We start from the raw sequence: 27,979 nt of genomic DNA, 5'->3' as shown, positions 1-27,979 counted from the left end.
CTGCAAACTTTAGCTCACCTTTCTGACCAGGCACTCTGCTCGTTTTTCAATGACCACAACCAGCATGATCCTTTCTCTCTACTCCCAATTCACCAGCATGCCCTAGCTCTTCCTTATTAATAGCTATAGCCTAGGGCTATGTGGTCAATGTGCCAATGCCAGAGCCAGAGCCAGTGAAGGGCTCCTGCAATCTTCCCCTAATCAGTTGACTGACCCCCATCTGTTGGAAGAAAGCTCCTGGAGCTAAGCCTGCCCCTAGGACTTGCTGTTTCTTGACTGGTCAGGATCTGCCTTATGGATATCTGCACTTCAATCAGGCCAGACCACTATCTCAGGAGCCTTTCCAAGTTGTCTTAGGTTGGGTGACTGATTTATCCTGACTTTAAACTATTTTTGCTGCTCTAAAACTTACTTTGAGGAATTAAGTTATTTGTAGGGGAATTGGGGACAGACAGGTAGTTTCTTACCTTATTCTACAATTTCCCATAATTCCCTTGAAAAATATCTCTTTTCAGCTATAATAAGTAATTAATAAATGCTTATTGATTGAGTGATTGATCATCAGCCCTCAGGAGGAGTAAAAAAAATCAACTTATTATGGGTGGCCTATTTCTTTGATAAATCTTTAAGAGGCAGAAGTTTCTGTTGAATCTATTGAATATTGAATCTATCACTATTTCAGGTGAATTCTCAGAATAGATCATTATATAACAAGTCATTGACTAGAAAGGCCATATGTGTGCAAATGTCCATAAGCATGTGCTAATAAGTTTGTATCTGTGTATGGTTTTTTCCCTTCACTTTCTTTGTATCTTCAGAATTTGGCACAGTGCCTGGAACAGAGTAAGCCCTTTAATAGAAGATTATTGACTGACTGCCTTCTGTTCATGTATACATGTACATGCCTTAGTTTTGTTTGTTTGTTTGTTTTTGCTGAAGGGCAATGAGGTTAAGTGATTTGCCCAGAGTCACACAGCTAGTAAGTGTCAAGTGTCTGAGACCAGATTTGAACTCCAGTCCTCCTGAATTCAGGGCCAGTGCTTTATCCACTGTTCCACCTAGCTGCCCCCATATACCTTAGTTTTAAAAGAAAAAAGATTAAATCAACTTGGCATTTAAAAACATGTTTAAAAGTTTAGGTGCTTTAATTGCCCCCTCCCATCCAGGATGGGGAGACAAGAACCCCCAGCTGGGACTCTTTCTAGTCCCTTGGGAAATTACCAAGCAAGCAGATGAATATGTGTTCCAAATTTCAACACCCCCACCCCCCCACTAAGCTGAACTTCCTTGTTTACTTATTTAGAACCCAGCAAAGGAAGTGGTAAAGGAAACGAGCTAGCTGGTTTTCTGAGAAGAGACCATATTTGTTCGTAGAGGAAGCCGTTGGAGTCCCGGCTACAACTGCCTTGTAATGCAGACACCAAGTTGTCTTGTCTCATGAAGGAGGTCAAGATCCTGGCTGGAAACTAGGGATTGCTGACTTTCCCTACTGTCTCTGTCAATGGGTATCCCACTCATGGCCTGGGTGTGAGCATCCTCCAAAGAGCTAGACAGAAATGGCTTTGAGTAATGTACCTTACCGGTCAGAGGTCCTCGCCTGGGGCCCTGATGAGCTGGCAGACTACTTCAAGAAGGTGAGCAATTTTTTTTTTTAATTTTGGTGGAAGGAGTTTTCCCCTGGAGTGCTTCAGAGTGAGAACTGTTTCCCAGGGAAAAGAAATAAGGGATTACCCAGATGACCATGGTTGGGCTTTTAAAATAATCAATCAACAAGTCACTGATCCTTTCTTCCTTGCATTCTGGACTTTGACTGGGTCTGATTTCTGAGAAATTTTGGAAAATTTCTGAGAAATCCCTGGCTAGCCCATTTTTTTCTTATCTTCAGTTTGATTTGATATCATACAAATGTCAATGGTCTCTGAAATATTCTGATTCTCTTCTGAATTGACGACTTTATGCATTATAACTGCAACAGAATGGAATCCTATGTCAGAGCCCAAAGGGATCATCCTGTTCAATGTCTTCATTTGACAAATGAGGAAACTGAGACCCAAAGAGGAGAGTGGATGGATGGTATAAAGCCACAGAGTTAATGAATGGCAAAATAGATTCTAGGTTCCAGGTCTCTTGAGTCCTAGTACAGGCTTCTAACAAGCAATCTGTGGTCTTTAGTTTTCCCAATGAGGGAATAAAAGATTGATGGGAGAAGGTAAAGACAAAGTAGTGCCTATCTTAGGTGGAGTAAGTTTAAATTCAGGGACCAGGGAAGGTACTGACAACACCTACTGGTGACTCTGACCTTACAAACCATGGCAGCCTCCCATGCCTAAAGGTCAAAGCCAAGTGATAAAGTGACCCAAGCAATTTTCAAACCAGCCTTCATGGTCAAGGGCTAGGAGTGATCCTGGAGCCAGTGGAGTTGTTTAAGGTATGAGATGATAGAATCTAGGTTGTTCTAATAGCTGAGGGGAGAGGAGAAGAGAGGAGGGGAAGCAACATTTCCTAATGAAGCAGGCAGCAAGAGACTTCCCCAGGCTACCCCCTCAGAAGAGAAATTCACTAAGCATCAAAAGAGATAATAGAGAGAACACTTTGCAAATACGAATGCTTTTCTATAATTGTTAGCTAATACTAGTCACCTCCCTTAATTCCCTAGATAGGAGGACCAGGAAGGTCCAGGAAAATGGAGGAGCTTTCATGTTCCTGCTTGACTGTTTCATTGGTTTAGTCTTGCTTCCCCAACTGAATAATAAACTTGAAAGCTGGCACTACATCTTTGTTTTCTTGATAATCCCCTTTCTTACCCATCCTGTCCCACAAAACCTAGGGGGGCAGGAACTCTATATTTCTGATTGATTTTCGCTGTAGAAAGTGAAAGCAAAATGACCTCAAAGTCCAGAGGGGTCCTAGAGCATCAGATCAGAAACTAGGAGATCTGTCCTCTAACTCTACCTGTAACATGCTGTGTGACACTGGATGCCCTTCTTCACTTTCTGGACCTTATTTTCCCAATCAATGAATCAATTCAGAAAAGGAAAGATTGGCTCAAATTTTCAAAAACCCTTGCATGCATGTTTTGTTTGTTTGTTTCCTGAATAGAGCTCAACGGGAGAGAGTTTTTGTTTTCTGGACGCCAATTGATAGGACTCTCCATTTACAGCTCTAGAATTAAAGTTACCAGTGCCTAAATCAGCATAGTGTAAAGACCCTTCAGTTACTAATGATTCAATTTGACTTTCCCCAGAATCCAGGGCTGACACACATCATTAGGCATGTGTTTATAAGAGAAACCAACTGTAAAGACCTTGAGGACATGAAAGCTTAGCCAGAAAGTTCAGTCTTAAGTAGCTAGTAAGGCAGTGATGGCAATATTTTATCCATAAACCAAAATGGCAGCAACCTCTTCCCTCATGGGCTGGTCCTCCAGCCCTCTACAACAGAGAACTATACATTGCAGCAGTCTGATAGCTAAGAAAAGCCTATTGTAGCAATCTGAATGGTGGCAAGTCCCCAGCATTTGGGGAAGAGAGCAAGGGCTAGTTCTGTAGCCACTTCCCCCATTGCTAGGTTCCTAGGTGTTCTGAAGGTGGAGGCCTGGGTGGGAAAGGCATTGGGGGTGGGGAGTGGGGGGTGAGGCAGAGTGAAGGACAACTCTTGCCACTGGTGACAATGCTCCTCCCTTTCTGTTGGCAGCTTAACTACAAAGATTGTGAGAAGGTAGTGAAGAAGCACCACATATCTGGTCCAAGATTTCTGGTAAGTGTGGCCAATTATGTGGCCAATTCTCTTTGGAATTAGAATTTCTGAAAACTCCTCTCCCTACTGCCCCACCCCATTGGATTTACAGTGCAGTGATACTGGAGGAGGCTGAGGCAAAATGGAGAAGTAGGAAAATTTTGCTTTTGGTGCCCTCAATCCATCCCCACTCCAACTCTCAGCATCATTGGTTCGGTGCCCATTAAGCTGGCTCCCTCCCTCCCTCTCCCCGCCCTTCTCCTTTCCACTATCAAATTCTACTTTCAAATCTTTGATTCTCACTAAGGTAGGGTTGGCTGGCTGATAACAGCTAGATTAGACATCTAGAAATTCAAGGAACTGAGATGCAGATACTCTTATCCTAAGATGAATATAAGGTTATTGTGGATAAAGGCATGCAAGTCTCTAGTGGAACACTTATTCATTTAAAAAGGATCAATAAACAAGCCTTCATTAAGTGCTTACTTTGTGCCATTAGCTGTTATGAGTTGAGCATACGAAGACAAAAATGTAATATGCTTTACCCTCAAGAAACTTATATTCCATTAGGGGAGAGAATATGTGTATATATAAATATATAGGTATAAATGAAAAGTAATGGGGAAAGGGGCTGAAACTAGGTAATAAAATACAATGAAGATTCATTCTATACTCCACTGCCATACCTAGGCCAAGCAAAGTTGCATTTACAGCTAACTGAATCTCATTTGGTCTCAGACACTGATTGCATAGATGGCCTGCAGATGTTATGGGGCTATGAGGTTTTGTACTAGGCTAGGCAGAGAGAGAGAGAGAGAGAGAGAGATGGTTTAGGCTAAGGGGAATCGACTTCAGGGGTCTTTGAACACTGATCATAAATTTAAATTCAGGGGTTGGTAGACTTTTGTTTGGAACCAGAGCCTATACTCATGTATAGTCATCAAGTCACTATGTGGGGGCAAGTAGGTGGCACAGTGGATAAAGCACTGGCCCTGGATTCAGGAGGACCTGAGTTCAAATCCAGCCTCAGATCTTGACACTTATTAGTTGTGTGAGCCGGGGCAAGTCACTAACCCTCATTGCCCCTACACCTCCCCCCCAAAAAGAAGGATTGCAGAAGGCTTCCTGAAAGGATGGGATTTAGAGGAGCAACGTTGTCATGGAATAAGTATCAGAAAGGACTGTTAGCAGTCACACAATCCAACGTTTATTATACCTCCTTTATACCTCTCTGCTTGAATTCTTCTCCTTATTTCTCAAAACAGCCCTTTTCATTTCCTAATAGGTCTAGTCATTCAAAGTCTTTTTTTTCTTATATTGATCCACAAACCCATAATACATAGTGAGTGTATGTAGTTTGAGATACATCACAAACAAGGAATTACATAGGAGAAGTAATAAATAGACCACCAGTAGAAATAAAATATGTGATAGGAAAAGAAAAAAAAAACTAGATCATGTGTCAAGATGAATAGGTATGGACAGTTCACCTACTCCATTGGTATACTCATAATGTCTAAATAACTCAAGGAAGCCTCCAGAAGATAAGTTGTATCATCAGTGTTAAATTATGGAAGAGATTTGGTAAAGCAGAATGAGCAGGCATGTATGTGGTTGAATTCTACAAAACTAAATGAATTATCCATATGGACGGGATCAAAGATCCACTGGAGTATTAAGAATTTTTTAGAATTTTTCTCCCAATTACATGTAAAATACAATTTTGACATCAATATTTTTAAAACTTTGCGTTCCAAAATATTATCCTCCCTCCCTTCCACCCCCGCCAAGAACTCAAGTAAATCCATATAAGCTATACATGACCAGTCATGAAAAAACATGGAGTATTAATAATTAATAACTAACATCTACATTGTACTTTATATTATGATTAATTTGATCCTCATAAAAACTCCTCTGAGGCAGGTTCTATTCTACTTTACAGATGAAGAAACTAAGACAGATATAAAGGTTAAATGACTTGCCTAGGGGTCATATAGCTATTAAGTATCTGAGACAATATTTGTACTCAGATCTTTCTAACTTTATGTCCAATATTCCATCCACTACAGCAAAGTAGAATAACTCTCTCTCTTCCTGTGATAGTCCTATAAACAGAAATAGCTCTCATGCCTCTCATTTGTCCCATAATATCATTTTATCATCTTGGCCATCGTTCACTGAATAAACTATAACTTGTCCAAATCTTTCTTAAATATGACCTCAGGATTCTGCCTAGTATCTTGAGGTGCTGTTACCAAAATGGAACAATGAGACTGTAGCTTCCTATGATTAAGACACTGTACTTCTGTCAATATAACCTCAGCCTATGTTAGTTGCTTAAGCAATTCTAGCACATGACTGACTCACACTGTGTGTGTCATCCAACCAAAAACCCCAGATTTTTCCCTGTATAAAACTGCTTCCAAACTAGGGATCCCCATTCGGGGCTCATTCGCCATCTTCCCAATCCTTAGCTCTCACATGAACTATGGGGGTTATGTTGTGGAAAGAGATAAATGCACTCTGGAAACTTGTTCTAGTCTCATCTTGACCACTAACTATCTGTGACCCCCTAGATATTTCCTTTTTCTAAGCCTTCATTCCCTCCTCTGTGAAATGTGGGGTGATCTTTAAAGTACTACCCATAGATCTGACAGTCTGTAGTTCTGAGATTAGGTGATTTCAGGCCCTCACAAGCCCCTCTCTGGGCCTCAGCTTTACTTCAGACTCTACTTCGAAGACATGGTTTCCTCGGCTGGCCTGATAACATCAGGGCTGCTGTTTCTGATCTCTTTGCCTCCCTAACTGTTACTTGAGCTCCTGATGCGCTCTGGCTTCCTTAGAGAATGCTCTGGTTGCCTATAAAATGAAAGAGGAAGGAAAGGTGAAAGAGGGGAATATAGGAAAGGGTCAGTGGTTCAAACGTCTTTTGTCCTAGAATATACTCCAAACTTGGATTTACGTAGGTGCTCTGCTGGGGCAACTTGGTGTTCACTCATAAAAGGTTATTAGCTTAACCACATTCTTAGTCACCCCAAAAGATGACTTCCTTCAGTCTTTGGAAAATTTTTGCATTCTCCAAACAACCTTGTCTTAGACTGTTTAAGGAAGACTGATCTCAAGCCCTTCTTCCAATGGCCTGATGAATTCTCTAATAGACAGCTAGTCTATCCCTGTTTTGAAAAGCAAGATATCCATGCATTGGTAACCAATCAACTGAGTTGATGGTGTTTATCAATTCACTAAACAAGCTGGATCAAAGAAGAAACGGGACCTAGATGCTAGTCACTAACCTTATACCCCAAATCCCTCCAATATACACAACTCATCCCTCCCCCATTTTAGAAACAAGTACATAAGACTCCTGGTTCACTATGTTTAAAGATGGTTAACACAAGGATGAGGGTATTCTGAGAGATCATGTCCTCTGCAGACCCTAAGTCACTAGGGACTAGGGCTTAAATGGCTAAAAAGTTCATGCCCCATCCCCATCAATGGGCACTGGGATACCAGCATAGAATATGAGATATAAATGCTAGTTATTATTATATTATTAACCTATAAAGTAGCTTTCCTTTTTTTGTAATTTATTTTTCTATTTTGTTTTACTTTTGTTAATTAGTTTTATTTCATTAAATATTTCCAATACACCATTTTAAACATTTTATATGTTCATTTTTTTAAAAATGTTGTATTATCAAATTCCTTTCCTCCCACCTCTCCCTTATCTATCGAAAAGCCAAGCACCATATCAATTATATATGTGAAATTATCCAATTAGTCCAAGAAAAAAAGGAAGTAAGAAATCTACTTCAATTTGCACTTCATTCAATTCTCTCTCTCTGGAGGTGGATGGCATTTTTTCCAACATGACTTCTTTGGAATTGTTTTGGGGTATTGGATTGAATCAGATTAGTGAAGTCTTTCAGAGTTGCTGTTACTCTGCACAATGCTATCCCATTCATCTCACGTCACTTTGGCAGCAGCTCATATCGGTCCTGCTATCTTTTAAACCACCCCCATATAATTTTTTATACCACAATAGCATTCCATAGTTTGTTCAGTCCATTCCCCAATTGATGAGCATCCCCTCAACTTCCAATTCTTTGCCACCACAAAAGATGCATATAAATATTTTTGTATATGTATACCTTTTTCTTTTTCTTTGATCTCTTGGATACAGACCTAGTAGTGGTATTGCTGGCTCAAAGGGTATGCAAAGTGTTATAGCCCTTAGGCATAGTTTCAAATTATTCTCTAGACTAGTTGGACCAGTTTACAACTCTACCAACAATTTATTAATGTATCTGTTTTCCGTCACTCCTCTCTCTATTTTTATACCAGCCTTCCTCAAAAGTCTGTTTTTTACTCTGGTTCTGCCTCACTTAATCCACCCTCCCTTTTATCACCTCCCCCCATACCTCTTTTCCCTTACTCTTCTTTTTCCCTATTAGGTAAGAGTAAATTTCTGTTCCCAAATGAGTGTTTATAATATTAGTCTTCCTTCTTTGAACAATTCCAATGAGAGTGAGGTTCAAGCATTGCACACCCTCCTTACCCCATCCACTACAAAGCTCTTCCTTGCATACTTCTTTATGTGAAAAAATTCCTATTTAATTATACCTATCCTTCCCCCCAACCCCTCCACATCCCTCTTTCTTATGCCTTCTTTTTTTGGAGGGGGATGGGGGAATCATCCCAACATCAAAGAGTCACACCCATGCCCTCCCTCTATATAAACCTTCTAACTGCCCTATTGATTGATAAAAGTTCCTAGTAGTTACATATATAACTTCTCATTTAGGAATGTAAACAGTTTAACCATATTGTATCCCTTTGCCTGCCACTTAAACTTTGAGAGACTTAGTAGCCACATCTGTAAAATGGGCATAAACAATAACTGTAATACCTACTCTCAGAATTGTTGTGAGAGGTATATGGGAGATCATACATAGAGTATTCTGACCATCATTAATTAGCTAACTGTTGCTACTTCTGCCTTTGTTGTTAGGTGTTTGCTTCTTAGAGGGTTTGGATGTGTTTAGTGTGTTTGATCAACACTGTTCCTAAAAAGCAAAGTTTGGGATGTGTAATCCTGGCATCCTAGTCAGCAGCCAAATTCATGTAGCAAGTGTCTGGAACTCTCAGAGAGATTGAAATGCCTGAAAAATGAGTTCTTTCTATGTCCTGAACAATCATGGTAGGGGAAGGGAGGGGAGAGAAACTTCAATGATAGCTTCTCTTCCCTTAAGCAAAGCCCCAGGATTACAAATTAGTTTGATTGGTGACTTTTGATAGAAAATGGGAATTTGTTCACAATCAATTTTGCAATCATCACAGTACATGATATAACTTTTTTTGGGGTGAGGGCAAAGATGGGGAAAGGGATGGTAGATAGAGTACAACACTTGTGGTTTCATCTTGTAGAGAACTTCAAGTGTAGAGAAACCCCACCACCACCACCAATGCAGATGGACAACAGGGGCAATTTATATTTTTTTTACATATTTCCTGGGGCAGTGGAGAAGTTAAGGGAAGTTAAGATGTGCATTTGTACATATCAGAGAGAGGACTGGACTAAAATGGTCCTGAATCTGAAATCATCCCTATGTGATCTCAGGCTATCTCCTGGACATGAACAAGATGAGTTGAATAGAATGAATAAATGAGGCACCATGCATAGAAGGTGCTTAAAGCATGTTTCCTCCAGAAGGTCTTTGTGTCTTTTCACTGGCTGGAATCTCTCATATCTGCTTCTTAGAATACCTAGTGTCTTTCAAAGCTCAGTTCAAGCACTATCCCATGAGTTCTTTCTGGATATCCTCAGTGGCTAGTGCCCTCTGCCTCCACTTACCTTGCATTTACCCTTGTAAGTGGTGAATTTTGTCTTCCTTCTATAAAGGTTAGCTCATTTGAGGGGCAGGACTATCTTCATTTTGGTCTTTGTATCCCCAATGCCAGAACAGTGGTTGGCATATAACTGATGCTTAATAAATGCTTGTTGCTTGATTGACTGTCTAAAGGATGAATTGTTCTGAGTCACTGTAGCTGGACACCCCCAGGCTGCAGCCTCCTACTTCACTCGTCCCTGTGTCCTTTACTGTTAAAACCAGACTTAATGTATGTAGTGATGTTAAATGACCTGATCAAAGCGCAGAATCTCCATGGGACTTCCCATTGGGCCATTTGGATATTGATTTCAATAGGAGTATAAGCACATAGAACAAGTGACGAGGAAACAAATGACCAGGATTAGAGTTCTGGCTTTGCCAACTCATTATCTCCATGACTTCAGGCCAGTTCCTTACCTCCTCGACCCTCATTTTGTTCTTCTGTAAAATGGCAACTGTAGATCTGCCTAATTACAGGATTCCTAGGAGATTTAAATAAGACAGTGGCAGAGAAAGAAGCATCAAGTGGAAAAATAAGCTATACCGATATTAAATTTGGTGACTAGCAGCTGCTTGGTAAAAGTGGTGAAGAAGTGAGAACTTTAGTGGTTAAATGTCCTTCCATTTACTCTCAACAAAAACGATTGAACAGTGGCAGTAGGGGAAAGAGAAAACTGCAGGCCTCGGAGGCAGAGAAACTGGATAAAAATCCTAGCTGGGTCACTTTTTATATATGTCACCTTGGCAAGTCACTGCCTTTCTTTGGGACTCTGTTTTCTCATCACAAGACACGAGAGATGGACTTGATGGCCCTCTGAGATCATTTCTACCCAATCTATGAGTCTATGTCCTCTTCAAATGTGCTTTTCCAGACTTCAAAGGGTTAGCATTGCTGCCATTGGGAATAAGACCCCTGTCTGAAAAATGGAAAATTTTAATTTTATTTTTTTAGGTTATACATGTGCAATTATGTAAAACATTACCAATTAGTCATTTTACGTAAAAATACTCAAGTCAAAAAAAAGAGGAAGGTGCAAAATAGTATACTTCAGTCTATGTTTAATAAATGTCAGTTCTTTCTCTGGAGGTGGATGTATGCTTTATCAGTAGTCCTTTGGGGTTGTCTTGGGATCATTGTATTGTTGAGAGTAGTTAAGTCATTCACAATTGCTCATAGAACAATAATGCTGTCACCATGCACAATGTTCTTCTGGTTCTGCTCACTTCACTATACATCAGTTCATATGAGTCTTTCCAGGTTTTTCTATGGATGATAAGGTGTCTTGGGTTTCCTCCATAAAACTATAAGGGGAATACTATATAAACTTGAAGAATTCTCAAATAAATATGGTATTGGAGGTTTCCTTGATGGGAAAGAAGAGGCAATCACCCTAATTCCTTCTCAGGAGCGATCTCACTGTAACATAGTCTATCAGGCTTGATAAAAGAGTAAAGGTCCCTAAAGTCTCTATTCTGGACCAATAATATGCCATGTGTATTTTTGTTTCAGAACCTATCTGAGAACGATATTCAGAAATTTCCCAAGCTTCGGGTACCGTAAAGTACTCTTATCTCTTATGAAGTATTTCTTATCAAGTGACCCAGTCAGTTTGAATTAAGTGGGGGAAGTCATTTGAAACCATGATCAACCATAAGGTATATGTATTTATATCTGAAATGAGAGAAAATGACTTGAGTATTGGAGAGGGGAGAATAACTGGGGTCCAGGCCTCTCTGACTTCATATGATTTGACTTGTTTGGAGATAGAACATCTTCTATTAGCCCATTTGGTTGATGATGGTTGGATTTATGGTCTATCAAATAATGGGTTGTTTTAAGGACAGTCAAATCGCCTTGAGGGGATGATTCTATTTCCTTGAGCTGTTTTTTGTTTGTTTTTGTTTTGTTTATTAAATTAGAGAGATAACAGAATGCTAGGAATAGAGTCAGTAACTGGAAATGAAACACTGTGTTGGGTAACCCAAGGTCAGATTTAGAACTGTAAACAACTTGAGAAGTAATGTAGTCCTATGCACTCATTTTATAGTTTAGGAAACTAAGGCCCAGAAAAGTTAAATGATTTGCCCAAATATCATAGCCAACATTTGAATTCAGGGCTCTATAATTCCAAATCCACCAATTCTCCACTGTGCCTCTTTTTAAAGTAAGAGGTCCAAGAAAGATATGGTCAAAGGTTAACTTGAAAAAAAAAAAAAGGTAACTTGAACCATATTCACAGTTTGGCTGCCATTAACAGAGATGAACTTAAAATGTAACTCCATTTTCTTTTCCCTCTTTTTATAATTGACATTGAAGAACGATGGAGCTGAGAGATAGGAGACCTAGATATGGAACCTTGGGCAAGAGGACATTATTGCTTGTGGCCTCAGTAGTTCTTATGTAAATAAGAGTTAGACTAGACAAGCCTTCCTTGAAGATGAGCAAGTACAGATTGGAATCATGGTGTAGATGGGTGGGGGCTGAAGGGAATGGACAAATTATCCAGAACTGAAAGAGGAATTCTACCCAGGAGAGAAGAAAAATCCTAACGTAGAGTTAAAAAACAAAAATAAAATTTGTGGGATTTCAGTCCAGATCTGTGAGGTTTGTGGTAATATTTATTAAAGAAATAGATGCAAGAGAAGTGGACCAGATGATGAAGGATCACCTAGGAATACAAAATTAATTAGGTCATGAAAGTGAAACTTCTTCCACTGTGTCGCCATGAAAGAAAAATAGGGGACTGTTAGAATTCTTACCAAATATTATCCTAAGCAGCAAAAGGATGTTAGAACCAATGAATCCATTTTCCATATGGAGAAACAAAGAGAAACTTTAAGAAACTTATCCAGGAACACATGGAGAAGCACTAGGGAGAAAGGATCAAGATTAGAATTTACAACCTCTCCATTTCTAGTGCTTTCTTCAGATTTTTCTGGCTTTGTCGAGTAGGGAGCATAGTAGATAGAGTGCCAGGCCTGGATTCAGAAAGACTCGTCTTCCTGGGTTCAAATGTGGCCTTGGACATTTACTAGCTGCTCGACCCTGAGCAAGTCACCTCACCTGTTTACCTCAGTTTCCTCATCTGTAAAATGACCTGGAGAAAGAAATGGCAAACAATCTAGAATCTTTGCCAAGAAAACCACAAATGGAGCCATGGAGTTCCAGATATGACTGAAAAATTACAACCACCACCAAGTTTCAGTAAGCAAGAATTGAGAAAGGAATCCATCAATAAACATTTATTATATTCCTTCTTTGTACCAGGGACTGAACTGGGGGCTGGGGATACAAAGAAAAAAGTAAGAATCTTCATCCACAAAGAACTTGGGGAAGGCAACATGGGCATATGTAGGGAATATGAAACATTCACAATTAATAGAAGGAAAAAACACTAGAGGCCCTGGAGATCAGGTGTTTCATACAAAAGGTGTGATTTGAGCTAAGTCTAATGATAAAAGGCAGAGATGAGGAGGGAGGGTTTGGGGAACATCAAATGCAAAGGTATAGCAATGGGAGAAACAACAAGCCAGTTTGCCAGGACTTTATAGTGCATGCATTAATGAAAAAAAATTTATTAATCACACACTATATGCAAAGCACTGGACTGAATATCAAAGAAACAAATGGAAAAGCAAAGATAGTTCCAGTTTTATGAAGCTCACGTTCTAGGTAGAAGAGACAACATATTCAAGAAGGCTCACCTACAGAGCAGATGGAAAGGCCTTATAGTCCTAACATTCAGTTACAGGACACATGGCAAAGCTAAGGATTCCTTAGCATGCAGTACACAAGGTGATGCCTGGGGATGCAGAGTGGGTAGTGGCAGAGATGTGGGGTTTTTTTTTGGTTGTTGTTGTTGTTGAGTCGTTTTCAGTCATGTACAACTCTTTATGACCCCATTTGGGGTTTTCTTGGTAAAGATACTGGAGTGGCTTGTTATTTCCTTCTCTAGCTCATTTTATAGATGAGGAAACTGAGGCAAACAGGGCCTAGTCACACAGCTAGTAAGTCCTGAGGCAGAAATTGAACTTAGCAAGATAAGTCTTCTTGACTCCAGGCCAGGCATTCTATTTACGGAGCCCCCTAGTTGCCCCAAGAAGATGGTTAATTCAACCAAAGTGGAGGGGTGTAGAGAAGGGGCTTAGGATGTAATAAGGATTGAAAGGTGTTATTCATCCTTCATTCTTGAAGAGGAGTTATGACATCACAGGGTGATATCTTGACTTTGGAGGGAACTGGACTTAAGTGAAGCAGAGTTGTGAAAAGTCATCAGCCTCACTTTGTCATCCAGAGTCCTCAAAGTCCAGTTGAGAGACAAAGGTCAAGACTAGTGGCAATGGCCCAAGATTATGGGGGTGACCTTGGCTTAAGATCTTACCAGGAAGGGCAACTAGGTGGTGCAGTGGATAGAGCACCGGTCCTGGAGTCAGGAGTATCTGAGTTCAAATTTGGCCTCAGACACTTAAGACTTACTAGCGGTGTGACCCTGGGCAAGTCACTTAACCCCAATTGCCTCACTAAAAAAATTTTTTTTAAAAAATCTTACCAGGTGTCAATTTGTCCAAGGCCACACCATTAAATGATTAAGGGCTAGGTAAGTATTGAGACCAAAAAAAAAATGCCCCCATTGCTATAAAAAAAATAGCAGTCTATGAGGAGAAAACCCTCAAGAGTTTCCAACCAGAACAGAAAACAATTGCCATTAACAGTCATTATAAGAAACCATCAAAACCTAAGCAATGAGCCACAGAGGCTTTGGGTTGAGGCTACTATTGGCCATTCAATGAAAGCCAAAGTGATATGGGTTTAAAGGCATAGGCAAGCAGCTCCATTTAAAAGACCAAGGGTTTTTTAAAGCCCATTTTTTCAGAGCTATATTTTAAGAAATCAAAAATGAAAAAGTAAATTGTCCCAGCCTTTTGAAAAGGAAGGAAGGAAGGAAGGAAGAAAGAAAGGAAAGAAGGGAGGGAGGGAGGGAGGGAGGGGAGGAGGAGGAGGAGGAAAAGAAGAAGAAGAAGAAGAAGAAGAAGAAGAAGAAGAAGAAGAAGGAGAAGAAGGAGAAGAAGGAGAAGAAGAAGAAGAAGAAGAAGAAGAAGAAGAAGAAGGAGAAGAAGAAGAAGAAGAAGAAGAAGAAGAAGAAGAAGGAGAAGAAGGAGAAGGAGAAGGAGAAGGAGAAGGAGAAGGAGAAGGAGAAGGAGAAGGAGAAGGAGAAGGAGAAGGAGAAGGAGAAGGAGAAGGAGGAGGAGGAGAAGAAGGAGGAGGAGGAGGAGAAGGAGGAGGAGAAAGCAGCATTCCCCAAATTCTGCCCAAATAGGCAGGTTGGGTGCCCAGAGAGCAGCTACTCCTATTCTCAGAGTTCTAGAGATGGTGTTAGGAAAAAAAAGGAAGGAAAGAAAAACAATGCGATGAGGTCCAGGATAAAAAAATCAAAAACCAGGAGCCCCATTCTCACAGTCTTATCCACCATTTTAGTCATGTTGTTGGAGTTCCTTAAAGGGGTTAATAATTTAATTCATTCACTTCTTCATTCATTCAACAAGCATTAAGTGCCTATTCAGTCCTGTTGCTGCACTAGGTGCTGAAGATACAAAGGCAAAATTAAACTATCCCTGACTTCAAGGGGCTTACATTCCATTAGGCAGTATTAGATTCATATTTCTAGTACATTCTAGTACATCTACAAAATTTCTAACACCAGGACACATATTTCTAGTTCAGGATCCACATCTCTGGTATGGAATCCACATCTCAAGTAGAGGACTCACATCTCCAGCATAGGGTCTATAACTCTACAAGTTGGTGAGGAAGAACTTAGGGGAACTCTAGATTTTGGTTAGGCCATACCTAGAACACTGTGTTTCATTCTGGGTACCACATCTTTGGACAGATATTGACAAGGTAACAATCAGAATGGTAAAAGGACTGGTGATAACTGTCGCTTGCCCATGATATTATTGAAAGGATTGGATTAGTTGGGGTCTGAGGGCCCTTCTCAGAGCCCTTGTGACAAAGCACCCCGTCATCTCTCCCAGCTACTCTGTGAGCATGTTTACTGGTGAGGGAGGTGGAGACATTGCTCCCCAGTTAAGTAGAAAGAGAGCCAAGTCTGAGGCAGGAAGATAACACCTCTGTAGTTATTTTAGAAGATGAAAAAGAAGGTGGTATGAATCACCACACTCAAAGCTTTTAGCACTGAAGGAGACTTCAAGGCCTACACTCCTCAGTGCAGAGAAGGAAGCCTAGGGAGAACGGAAAGGGGATGTCACGAGAGGCAGCCTCCCTCTCCTCCCCCTTCCCAAGCCCATCTTGGTGTCTCTGAGCTCACTGATGCAGAAGTGTCATGAGGCCCAGGAGGCGGGGGTTAAGAGGTTCCCTGTGGCTGTCCCTAGTTCTTCTAGCTGTACCCCAAGTTGTGAAGGCAGTGATATTTATCTTCTCTTTCTTCCTGCTTCTCTTGTCAGAACTCCTTCATATTCTTCCTTCCTGTAAACACCCTCCCATCCACCCCTCACCCCACCCCTAGAGGCCAGGGAAATTTAGTAACCTGCTCAAGGTCACACAGAGGTAGATTTGAACCCAGATCCTCTGAATTGATCAAAAGAAATGCATTTCTAGTTCTGGGGTTTCAGGCTGATTAAAGGTTAGCAGGAAGAGGAGTTTGGGAGCGGGTAGGAAAGACTCATCCTATATACCCCTTAAATCAGACTATGTAGGGAGGCCCTGTCTGCCTCATAGACACTGTCCTGACTGGGAAGAGACAAACCCCAGAGGAGGCTGAGGACAGCCATCCTTCTGAGGCTGAGTCCTGAAGAGTTTGTTTAGTGCCTAAAAATCCCTTGGTTTCTATATCACTTTGGCTTCTATTTTTTCTTTTTCTTTTTCTTTTCTTTTCTTTCTTTCTTTCTTTTTTTTTTGCAGGGCAGTGAGGGTTAAATGACTTGCCCAGGGTCACACAGCTAGTGAGTGTCAAGTGTCTGAGGCTGGATTTTAACTCAGGTCCTCCTGAATCCAAGGCCACTGCTTCATCCACTGTGTCACCTAGCTGCCCCTCACTTTGGCTTCAAAATAACAACTAGAAAGAAGTATGGAAGGGTTTGGATATCTAGGCTGGGCAGATGATTTTAAAATGTGCAGTATTTTGTGTTCTTGTTTTATTTAAAAAAGAAGTCAGGGGGCAGCTAGTTGGCACAGTGGATAAAGAACCAGCCCTGGATTCAGAAGGACCTGAGTTCATATCTGACCTCAGACACTTGACACTAGCTGTGTGACCCTGGGCAAGTCACTTAACCCTCACTGCCCTGCAAAAAAGAAGAAGAAGAAGAAGAAGAAGAAGAAGAAGAAGAAGAAGGTAGCAGCCTCTGTGAAATGAGGGGGCCCGACTCAATGATCTCTAAGGTCACTTCCGGCTCTGAGGGTCCCGGTGTGTGTGTTGTCACCAGCTGAGTGGGGAGGAGAGATGAGAGGAAATAGTTGGGGCAAGATGGTTAGTGATAGAGGGAGATGCAAGACAAGCATAGAGCATTAGGGCTTAGAAAGAAAGGAAATGGAGCTGTTCCCTCAGTGAGTAAAGGTGGCTCACAGTTCACAAGGGAGAGTAGTGCAGGCTATGTTGTAGCTATAGAGAGGCAACCAGGGCCTGGATCACAGTATGGAATATTGTGGCCGTCCCTCCATCTCACATGTTTTACATTGTTTTTCTCCCTTAGCATGAAAGAGTGCATGATATGAAGTCAGAAGAACTGGGTTCACATACCACTTTTTCCTATGGTGGGCAACTCAGTTAATCTCTCTGGGTATCAGTTTTCTCATTTGTAAAATGGAGAGAAGGGTGAATTAGATGACCCCTCAGGTCCTTTCTTGAATCTCTAGCTGCTAAGATTGAGGAGCAGGGTCTATATGATGACAGGAGAAGAATTCTTTTCTTCTCTACCTTCTAAGGTTATGATGGAATGAGATGATTTTTATTTTTAGCTTCTCATTTTTTAGTCATTTTTTTCAGTCATGTGCAACTTTGCATAATCCCATTTGGGGTTTTCTTGGCAAAGATACTGGAGGGGGTTGCTATTGCCTTCTCCAGCTCATTTTACAGATGAGGAAACTGAGGCAAACAGGATGAAGTGACTTGCTAGGGGTCATGCAGCTAGTGTCTAAGGCTAAATTTGAACTCAAGTTATCCTGATTCTAGGCTCAGCACTCTATCCACTGAGCCACCAAACTGCTCCACTTCCCCCAACCCCCCACTTTTTTTTTTTCTTTTTAGCACAGTACAGTAAAAAGAGGACAGGGTTTGTAATCAGAATTGGTTTCAAATCTAGGTTCTGCTCATTACTACCAATGTGACCTTATGCAAGTCACTTAGCCACTCTGTGCTTCAGTCTTCTCATTCATAAAAAGAAGGAATTGACTTCATGACAGAGAAGTGGTGGTTATGAAATATAATAAAAGACATACATTTATGGATATGGTCAGTGGAGGAATTTGTTTTATTTCATTATACATATTTAGTATAAGGATTTTTTTTTCTTTTGGGGGAGGAAGACTTGGGAAGGAGAGAAAAAATTCTTGTTAATTTTTTTTTAATTAAGATATAATGGAAGTTATACCATCAAAATAAAATTAAATGACAAGTAGGCTACATGATATCCAAGGTCCCTGACTGGGTCAATTTAAATTTAAAAAGGAAAGGCAAAGGCAAAGTGTTATGAGGAATTTGAAGAGATAGACTTTTGCTTGGGAGTGGAGTGACACTTGAATAGGTTTTCAGAAATCAGGGCAGGAAGAATCTATTCCAGGAACAGACATCTATTTGAACAAAGCCAGTCAATCTGTTAATACACATTTATTAGGCACCTGCTATATGCCTAGCACCATGCTAAGGACTGAAGATATAAAGGAAGGCAAAAGACAATTCCTGCCTTTAAGGAGTTCTAAGAGAGAAGACAGCATGCAAACTACTATGTGCTAGCAAGCTATAAACAGGAAAAAAATGGAAATAAGCAACAGAGAGAAGGCACTAGAATGAAGGGGAATCTAGAAAGGCTTCCTGTAGAAGGTGTGATTTTAGTTAGAACTTGAAGGAAATCAGAGAAGCCAGGAGGTGGAGATGAGGAGAAAATGAGAGCACTCCAGGAATGGGGAACAGTCAGTGCAAATGCCCAGAGTGGGGAGAAGTTGGGGAGAAGATGAGAACAGGGAAACAAGTATTCCAGTTTGACTAGAAGGTAGAGTGAATTAAAGGAAGTAGTAGGAGATAAAGGTGAGCAGACTCACAGAACTAAAACAAAACAAAACATCACATAGGACCAGAAGGAATTTTGAGGATTCCTAACTGGGGAAGACCTTGAATTCTAGAGTCAGGAGTGGATAATATATTCAGTAAGTGATGAGGAATCATAGCAAGGTTTTGGATAGAGAAATGGCTTGATAGAACTTTGCTATGGAAATCCTTCATTAGTGTGACCAGAGCAGGGCCAGTCTAGAGGCACATCTAAACATCTAAACACGGAGAGAGGGGGCTTGGACGAGATTTCATACCGGAAGAGTTAAGAGATGGGGCGAACTGAGGAAGAAATTGCAGAGCTTGACACTGGTTGGATAAACTCGTGAGGGAGGAGTCAAAGCTCACAGAGTTTTCTAAGATTCTGTCTTAATGTCTATAGAGATCTGAAGCTCTGTGAAGGTAGGGACAGTGCTCTGGTGTTTGTTTTGTTTCGTTTTTGTATCTCCCATAACTCCTAGCACACTGTCTAGTATAACTGCTTCTCAGTGCAGTGTTGGGGAGAGAATCATGATGATACATCCAGCAATGCTGTACAGCGTTGAATTGGCCCGGGACTCGAGAAGATTGACTCCAAATCCCATCTTTGATCATTATTATCCATGTGAATTGAGGGAAGACACTTCATTTGCCTGGGCCTCAGTTTCTTCATTATGTAAAATGAGGGATTTGGACAAGATGTCCTCTAAGGTCCATTTCTCCTCTCAATTTATGATTCCATTATAAAAGTGACCACACTGGCCCTTTCTATCTGAAGGTCAAGAATGGTACTTTTTACCTCTCTCCCAGGTCTCTCCATAACCCCGAAGGGGGAATCAGAGATGGCTATCTCTCTGTCTTTGGCTCAAGCCCCCAACAATTTTATCCCACTGGGTCCAAGCACCCCAGTTAGTACAGACTAGGTGGTACAGTGGATAGAGTGCCAGGCCTGGAGTCAGGAAGACTCATTTTCTTGAACTCAAATTTGGCCTCAGAAACTTACTAGTCATGTGACCCTGGACAAGTACACTTGACCCTGTTTGCCTACAGTTTCCTCATCTCTATGATGAGCTAGAAAAGGAATGGCAAACCACAGTAGTGCCTTTGGCCAAAAAAAAAAAAACAAACCAAATGAGGTCACAAGAGGTTGACAGGACAGAAAAATGACTGAACAACAACAAAAGCACCCAGTTCCATTTAACCACTTAACAGTCAGATGAGCTTTTACAAGGTGCATTGTTTCAAATGTATAGTAAGAAAAAATATACCCTACCCTGCCCATCCCTGGGGGAGCATAGTCTACCCCTTGTCCTCCAACCCAACAGTCTGCTGGCCTCCTGTCTTGGCACCCTGGCTTCCTAGGGTTTCCCTGTTCATCTGGGATGACCTGGCCTAGAATCCCACAGGTCTGCAGATTCTGTTGCCTGTACCTAAAGACAAATGAAACAAAGCAAAACCACAAACCTGATTCTTGGGGCCACAGGGTCTAAAAGGGAGAGGAGAAAGGCAGCCTTTCCTCCATACTCAGAGTGAGATCAGGCTGCAACCTGCTCCAGTTACACAGCCAGAGAAAATGTGGCAGGAGAGCCCAGTGTGTCTTCTCCCAGAAGCAGGACCCTGCTCTCTCTGACAGAGGTGCCTCTGTCTTGGGTGATGGGCTTGTGCAGTAAAACCCAATTACAGCATGATTCTACCTCTGACTACTGGAAGACATTTATGAAATGCCTGGGGCAGATTAGGAGTTCAGATTCATAAAATATTAGCACTGGAAAAGGTTTTAAAATCATTTAATCTAGCGGCATAATTAGAGGTGATTGTGCCTGAGGCAAACTCAATTAAATGTGTATGAGGTGTATGCATGAGTGTAGGGGGAGAAGGGGAGGGAGTACAGGAGCTATAGCGCTTACTATAGATGTGATAATTACAAGAAACTGGGTGGCCCATCCAGGAAAGAGACTGACCCTTAGTCCTGAGGGACTTAAGGAGTAAGACAGGCTCTGGGGAGGAATGTCATGTTGTTAGATCTCTGAGGGTAGTAGACCAGGGACAGTTGAATCATTTGCCTCCACAGGGCCACAAGGCAAGACATAGGGGCAGTGGTCACTGAGAGATATCAGGCCCCTGCCCCATGCTTCCCCCATGGCATTGCCCTGGGCCAAAGGCCCATTCACCTCTTCTGCTAGTTTTGGCCCTAATTCAGTTTATCCTTCTCATTTACAGTGCAGAATGTGGTGACCAGAGAAGAAAAGTAACTTGCATAAAGTTGCCAGTGGGTTAAAGGAGCCAAGACTAATGCTCTCTTGACTCCCAGTGTCCTTTTCAGTCTTTCTCCCTTCTGCTTCCTGCTCCCTCCTTTTTTTTCTGTGAACATTACCAAGAACACCCCAGAAAAAGAAAAGAACCATTTTCTTCTTTTCATGCAACAAAGTCAACACAGACAGACAGCCTCTGGGCCTCCCTTTTCTCCAGTGCCTTCGGTCCCTCATCAACCTCAGTGTTCCTTTCTACTGTAGTTCAGGGGCAAAGTTTTTCTCTCTGTAAAGTTACACAAGGCAGTTCCTGGAGTCAGAAAAATCCTTGAGTTGAAATCCAGCTTCAGATACTTACTTGCTGTGTGACCCTGGGCAAGTCACTTCACTCCGTTTGCCTTGGTTTCCTCATCTGTCAAATGAGCTGGTGAAGGAAATGGTAAGCTACTCTGGTGTCTTTGTCAAGAAAACCTCAAATGGGGTCAGGAAGTCAGACATGAAATGATTGAACAACGGTAACAATAAGCATGTAGAGAGAATCTACAACAGGTCTGGCAGTGCAATAAAAGTATAAGTCATTTTCACTTGGCCTCAAGAAGCTTGTACTCTACTCAGGGATACAACGAATATAGGAAGCTAATGGGAAACAAGATAGGGAACCAGAGCATGCTGTGCAGACATATGTTATGGGCTTCTTGGGAGAGGTAGGGCCTCAGAGGGTCTTGAAGGATGGTAGAATAGGGGAAAGAAAACGTTCTAAATTCTGAAACTGACACAAGGCAAAATGGTGGGGATTACAAGGGAGCATGAGAGAGGTGGAAAGGCCTGCGTTTACTGAGAGCCTTTCTGGACTATCGTCAGATAGAGACTGGACTTGGGGAGAATTTTCCTGTGTACTTTTGAACCAAATTGTTGTTGTTGTTACATTGAATTACTGCGGCCTGAAGAATAAGTAAAAGCACTGTAGAGGACATGTTTGGACTTGATAGAACTGAGGATCTGCAGAGGGGTTCTAGAAACACCTTCACTATTTCAAAAATCAAGTTTAAGGCAGGGCATGGACTGAGCTGGCTCACAAGGACTGGTTGTTTGTCAGCTGTTGATTAAATGACCAGCATCCATCTGGAAAACACAGAGGGTGCCTTCAGAATAACTGAGTTAATTTCCTCATCTGTATGGAGGGACCATTGAAGATGGGAAATTTTTCTAAATAGCGTGAAAAAAAAGGATGGGAAAGCTGTAAATGGATTAGATGTGATCAAGTTAAGAATAAAGACATAAGGGAGAAGGATTTGGAGTTAAAAGAGCTAGGATAAGATGCTGGCTGGGCTCAGTGCTGCCTGTGTGTGACTGCGGGCAAGTTATTTCATGGGTAGAGAGCCTGCTGGGAGGGAATGTCTCTGGAATAATAATAGACTGACATTTGTAACCTTGAGATTTGAAAAAGTTCTATAACAAAAACAACAACTGACATTTATGTCCTACTTTCCACATATTGTCTTTTTAATCCTCACAACTGTATTATAAGTAGGTGTTATTATTATGCCCATTTTATAGATGTGGAATTGAAGTTAAGAGACTTGCCCAGGGCCCTCTTGTAGTAAATCTCAAAGGGAGGATTTGAACTCAGGTCTTCTTCTTTTTTTAATCGGTCTTCTGACTTCAAGTCCACCATTCCATCCATTTTGCCATCTCATTGCCTGTTCTTTTGTTCAGTTGTTTCTGACACTTTGTGACCTGATTTGGGTTCTCTTGGCAAAGATACTGGAATGGTTTGTCATTTTCCTTCTCCAGCTCATTTTTTACAGATGCAGAAACTGAGGAAAACAGGATTAAGTGATTTGCTCAAGTTCATATGGCTGGTTAGTGTTGGAGGTCAGATTTGAACTCAGGAAGTTGTCTTCCTGGCTTCAGACCTGGTCCTCTTTCCACTGAGTCAACCACCTGCCCAAGCCTGCTCTTTACATTACATTATCTCACTTGAGCCCCACAACAACCTTGTGAACTAAGTTCCATAGTTATCAATATTGCCATTTTACAGATGAAAAAAGGCTGTGAGGTTATGAGACCTTTCTGATGATATACAAGCCCAAGTCTTCCTGACTCTACTTCCAGCCTTCTGTCCAGGAAAAGACAAGGCACACAGGAAAAAAGGTGAATGAAGGTGGTTCAGTGAATGATGCTGGACTTGGCTTCTCTCAGACATTTACTAGCTGCCTAACTCTGAGCAAATCATCTAACCTCTCTCACCCTCAGTTTCCTGATCTGTAAAATGGAGATAATAACGCCTACTTCACAGGATGTTGTGAGAATGGAATGAGGTAACATGTAAAATACTTTACAAACCTCTAAGTTCTCTATAAATTTGAGCCATTTTAGCAGTAATTATTAAAACTTATCCCAAGTGACACAACTCCTGACCTTATATAGGCAAAAGCAAATTGTTTTCCCAGAAAACATAGCGGGGGGGAAATCTCGCTAACATTTTTTTCACCACTCCTACACAGAAGCCTTAGAAAAATGTTGCTCTTTGTGGTGATATGATTAAAGTGGCCATAATAGCTTACATTGTTTTGGCGTCTCTATTGCTTTTTTTTTAAGTAGTTTCATGTGTCTTATATTATTTGAACCTTAGTGATGGCCTACACAGGGTAGGTTTTGTGATCTCCATTTAAAGCTGAGGAAACCATGGCATGAGATTTGTTCAGGGTTCCCTGTGTTCGTAAGAGAACTGGGATCAACACACAAAGCATCTGGTCTTTTTATTAAAGTGACCGACACAGCTTCCTGGGAACTAGACAGGGCCTAGACAGACCTTGGCCGGAGTTGCTTCTCTTCCTGCTCCTAATCCAGATGAACAAAGAAACCTGCTCACCCGATCTCTTTGACTCAATGAGAAAGAGAGCTATTGCCTTCCAGTCTCTCACCTGTCCCCTCACCCCAAAAGCAACCTCCTTTCCTGGTCCTGGGGTCTAGAGTGTATGTGGGAGGAGGTAAAATGAGTCACCACCAGCGGTTTACTGCCCTTAAAGGCAAGGGGAGGGGGACATCAGACAGGCTGCTGCTAGTTCTCAGGAAAAGGCTTCACCTAGCCAGCCTCAGAAAAGACTAGAGAAAAAAAAAATCTCCTGACTATACCTCAGCTTGGCAAGCATTCTCCCAAATGCCTCGGGTATTCCTGAGTGGATGGAGAACCTAGGTAGGCACATCTTTCTGCAAATGCAATTGTCTAGCTTAATTCTAATCCTGTTGTTAGCCCCTTGTTGCAACACTGGTGTGGCTGTGTGGTTTAGTACTTCCTTCCTTCAGTTGTTACAAGAGCCCTGGCGTACACACACATCATATCACATCACATCACATCACATCATAACACATCACATATAAATGTCTATATAGATAGACATATACACACATAGATCTATATAGATAGATAGACATATATACACACATATGCATTCACATATATATGTACACACATATGCATACATGAATATAAAGAAAAAATTATAATGTAAGAGCATGCAGTTTTTCCAAGAAGAAGCAGCATTTTGATTTGGGTTGGTGCAATAAATTAGACACTCCAGGTTGGCAGCCATGTTGGGTGTAAGACTAAAGTGGAATGGAGAAAAAACTGGTTAATTTAAGAGTCTTGCCACAAGGTTATGTGAGAGTTTGTCAAAATGAACATTGAAGTACACGGGAATATAGTAAGAAAGTCCACAAGCCAATGCTAAGGGAATGAAGACAGTTAAGCCTAAGGATTAGGAGAACATGGTATTGCACAGACCTTAGAAGATGACATTTCATTGAGAGTGATGAGAAAGATATCATAGTCTGGGAAGGACAAAAGTCAAGCAAAGGGTACACTCATCTCTCCTCTTGTCTCTTTGAGGCTGTGGCAGTGGGAGGAGTGGCCTCCAATGGAGATGATCTCAAGAGATGCCATTTCTGGTTACCATTTTTTGTTTTTGTTTTGTTTTGTTGTTTTTTTTTAGTGGGGCAATTGGGGTTAAGTGACTTGCCCAGGGTCACACAGCTAGTAAGTGTTAAGTGTCTGAGGCCAGATTTGAACTCAGGTACTCCTGATTCCAGGGCCGGTGCTCTATCCACTACACCACCTAGCTGCCCCTGGTTACCATTTTTTAAGGGTTAGTTCTGACGATGGCAGATAATCCTATACATTTGTTTATAGTACATTTACATTATCCTCATAGAGCTCTAAGTAACCCATAGATTCAAGAGATGTCAGAATCAATCAACTAGCATTTATTAACTACCTACTACATATTGTGCTAAGGGTAGCTGGGTAGCACAGTAGTAGATAGAGCTCTGGGCCTCAAGTCAGGAAGTTCAATCCAGCCTCAGAGACCAGCTCTGTGACCCTAGGCAAGTCATTTAGCCTCTGTTTTCCTTAATCCACTGGAGAAGAAATGGCAAACTACTCCAGTATCTTTGCCAAGAAACCCCAATGGACAGTATTGCAGTGATATGGTTCACAGAATCATGCAGAGATAGGCATGACTAAACAACAAGAACACATAATGTGCTAAGAAAAATGAAAGAGCCCCTACCATTTGAATACAAATTCCATGAAAGCAAGGACAGTCTTCAGCCCAGCATAGTATATAGCACATAGTAAGGGCTTAATTAATGATTTTGCCTGCCCTCAAAAGTTTTACATCCCATCAAAAGAAATGTTATTTAGTTGTTTTTCAGTCATGTCCAATTCTTCACGATCCAACTGGATGTTTTCCTGACAAAGATATTGGAGTTGTCTGCCATTTCCTTCTCCAGCACATTTTATACATTTAATACAGATTAAACTTTAAAATGTAATGTTACTTTTTTTACTTCTTTCTGGAGAGTCAGTTGTAAAACATTTACCAACATAATGTTACTACCTTCAGGGGTTTGGGAAGGTGATGATTTTAACCACAAAGAGGCATTTCTTCTTCTAAGTGTTGTTATCATCTTTAATCCATTTTTCCAAGACCATAGCTTTCATTCTTGATATTTTCCACAATTCCTAAGAGAAAGGGGTTAATCAGGTCTAAGAGAAAGAGGAAAGGTCTGAAATAGACTTTAGACTAGAGAAATATTTATTTATTAATATTTTTAGTTGAAATAAACAAGATCTTTAATAAGCTTCCACAAAGGGAAAAAAAGGGATTCTAAGCAATGGGTGTGAGGAGAGAATGAGAGATAGTCAATACATAGGCCCAGAGAGGGGGAAGTTTGCTGTGTTTGAGAGACAGCAAGAAGACCTGTCAGGTTAGAGTTTGTTGTTGTTGAGTAGTATCTGACTTTTTATGACCCCATTTTGGCATTTTCTTATCAGAGATACTGGAGTGATGTGTCATTTCCTTCTCCAGCTCATTTATACAGATGAGGAACTGAGGCAAACCATGTTAAACGACTTGTCCAGGGTCACGCAGATAATGTCTGAGGTCAGATTTGAACTAATGAAGATGTCTTCCTGATTCCAAGCACAGTGTTCTATCCACTGCTGCCCCACGCCCCTCCAGCTACCCATCTAGTTAGATCTTAAAGTGCATGAAATGGTATCTGGATGTAAACTACACCAAAGAGGGAAAAGTCTTGAGGTTTTGTGAAGTTGGAAGGTTGAAGCATTTTAGAAATGCACCAATTGATGATGAGCAGGTGCCAGTAACTTCTGAATACAACACTCACAATCAGAAGTAGGCAAGATGAAGAGAAACACTGGGGTTTTCAGAATTCCTTTCATGACACGGGCTGCCAGGAATTCTGGCTGCTTTTCTCTACTATACCCTCTCCTTCCTCTTGGTGAAAGGATTACATTAGGGATTCCCCTCTGGACTATAAACCCAGTAGAAATATAGAGATCTCTAGAGAAACAAGGAGGGATAGTAAGTCAAGCATTTGGCTTGAAGTAAGAAGACCTGGTTTGAAGTCTTAACTCCATCACTTATTAACTGTGTGACTCTGGGCTAGTCATCCTCCCTGGGCTTCAATTTCCTAACATGCAAAATGAAATAAATAGATAGACAAATCAATGAATGAATGAACAAACAAATAGATGGACAAACATTCTCGTACCACCTAATAGGATTGATAAGGTATTATGTGAATGAGTTGTTATAGTAATATGATTCTTAATTAGAAGGGACCTAAGACTTCATCTAGTCCAACCTATACCTAAATAGGAATAGACAGTATAACATTCCTGACAAGGGATCATCCAACCTCTTCTTGAAGATTTTCAGTGGAATTTCACTATCTGCCAGGACAGGTCATTCCACATGAGACTGTTCTGTTTTTAGGAATTTTTACTTCATGTAACTGAAGTATTCCTCATGACAGCCTTCATTCATTGCTCCTAGTTCTGCCTTCTGGGGCCAATTAGAACAAGTCTTATCTATCTTACATATACAGCCATTAAAATACTTAAAGATAAGTAACTATCAAACATTCCCTTCCCCCAGTCTTCCCTTCTCCAGGTCAAGCATCCCAGGATCCTTCAACAGAATGCTGTATGCCATAATTGAAATGTCCCTTTCCAGCCCAACCCACCCACTTCTACAGGCTCTGCAGTCTGCTAATGGGTTATTCTTGAAATTGGGCTCCCAGAATTGAATGCAATAGTCAGGTCAGGCGTGGTCAGACCAGGGCAGGTTTCTATAGTAATGTTGTTTCACTTATTCTGTAGCCCAAGACCACAGTTTCCTCTTTTTTTTAAAAAAAAAAATTTGATTGTCCAACATATTGTTTGTTGACTCACATTGACTTACAGTCTGCTTAAAACCAACAGATCCTTTTTTCAGACTGTGAGAGACACCACCCTATCTTGTATTTATGCAGA

General features: G+C 41.1%; 1 protein-coding gene across 1 annotated transcript in view; it reads left to right on the top strand.

Moving 5' to 3' along the window:
• Positions 1 to 1,384: 1,384 nt before the first annotated feature.
• Positions 1,385 to 27,979, top strand: part of LCP2 (lymphocyte cytosolic protein 2) — a 73,441-nt gene continuing 46,846 nt past the window's right edge. The window contains exons 1-3 of the mRNA XM_043981453.1: positions 1,385 to 1,634; positions 3,694 to 3,756; positions 11,140 to 11,186. Coding sequence (XP_043837388.1) covers positions 1,557 to 1,634; positions 3,694 to 3,756; positions 11,140 to 11,186 — 188 coding nt within the window. The 5' untranslated portion in view covers positions 1,385 to 1,556. The remainder of the gene's footprint in view (positions 1,635 to 3,693; positions 3,757 to 11,139; positions 11,187 to 27,979) is intronic.

The sequence above is a fragment of the Dromiciops gliroides genome, chromosome 2 (assembly GCF_019393635.1).
Source record: "Dromiciops gliroides isolate mDroGli1 chromosome 2, mDroGli1.pri, whole genome shotgun sequence".
Lineage (NCBI taxonomy): Eukaryota > Metazoa > Chordata > Mammalia > Microbiotheria > Microbiotheriidae > Dromiciops > Dromiciops gliroides.
This window is presented reverse-complemented; position numbering and strand designations above follow the sequence as displayed.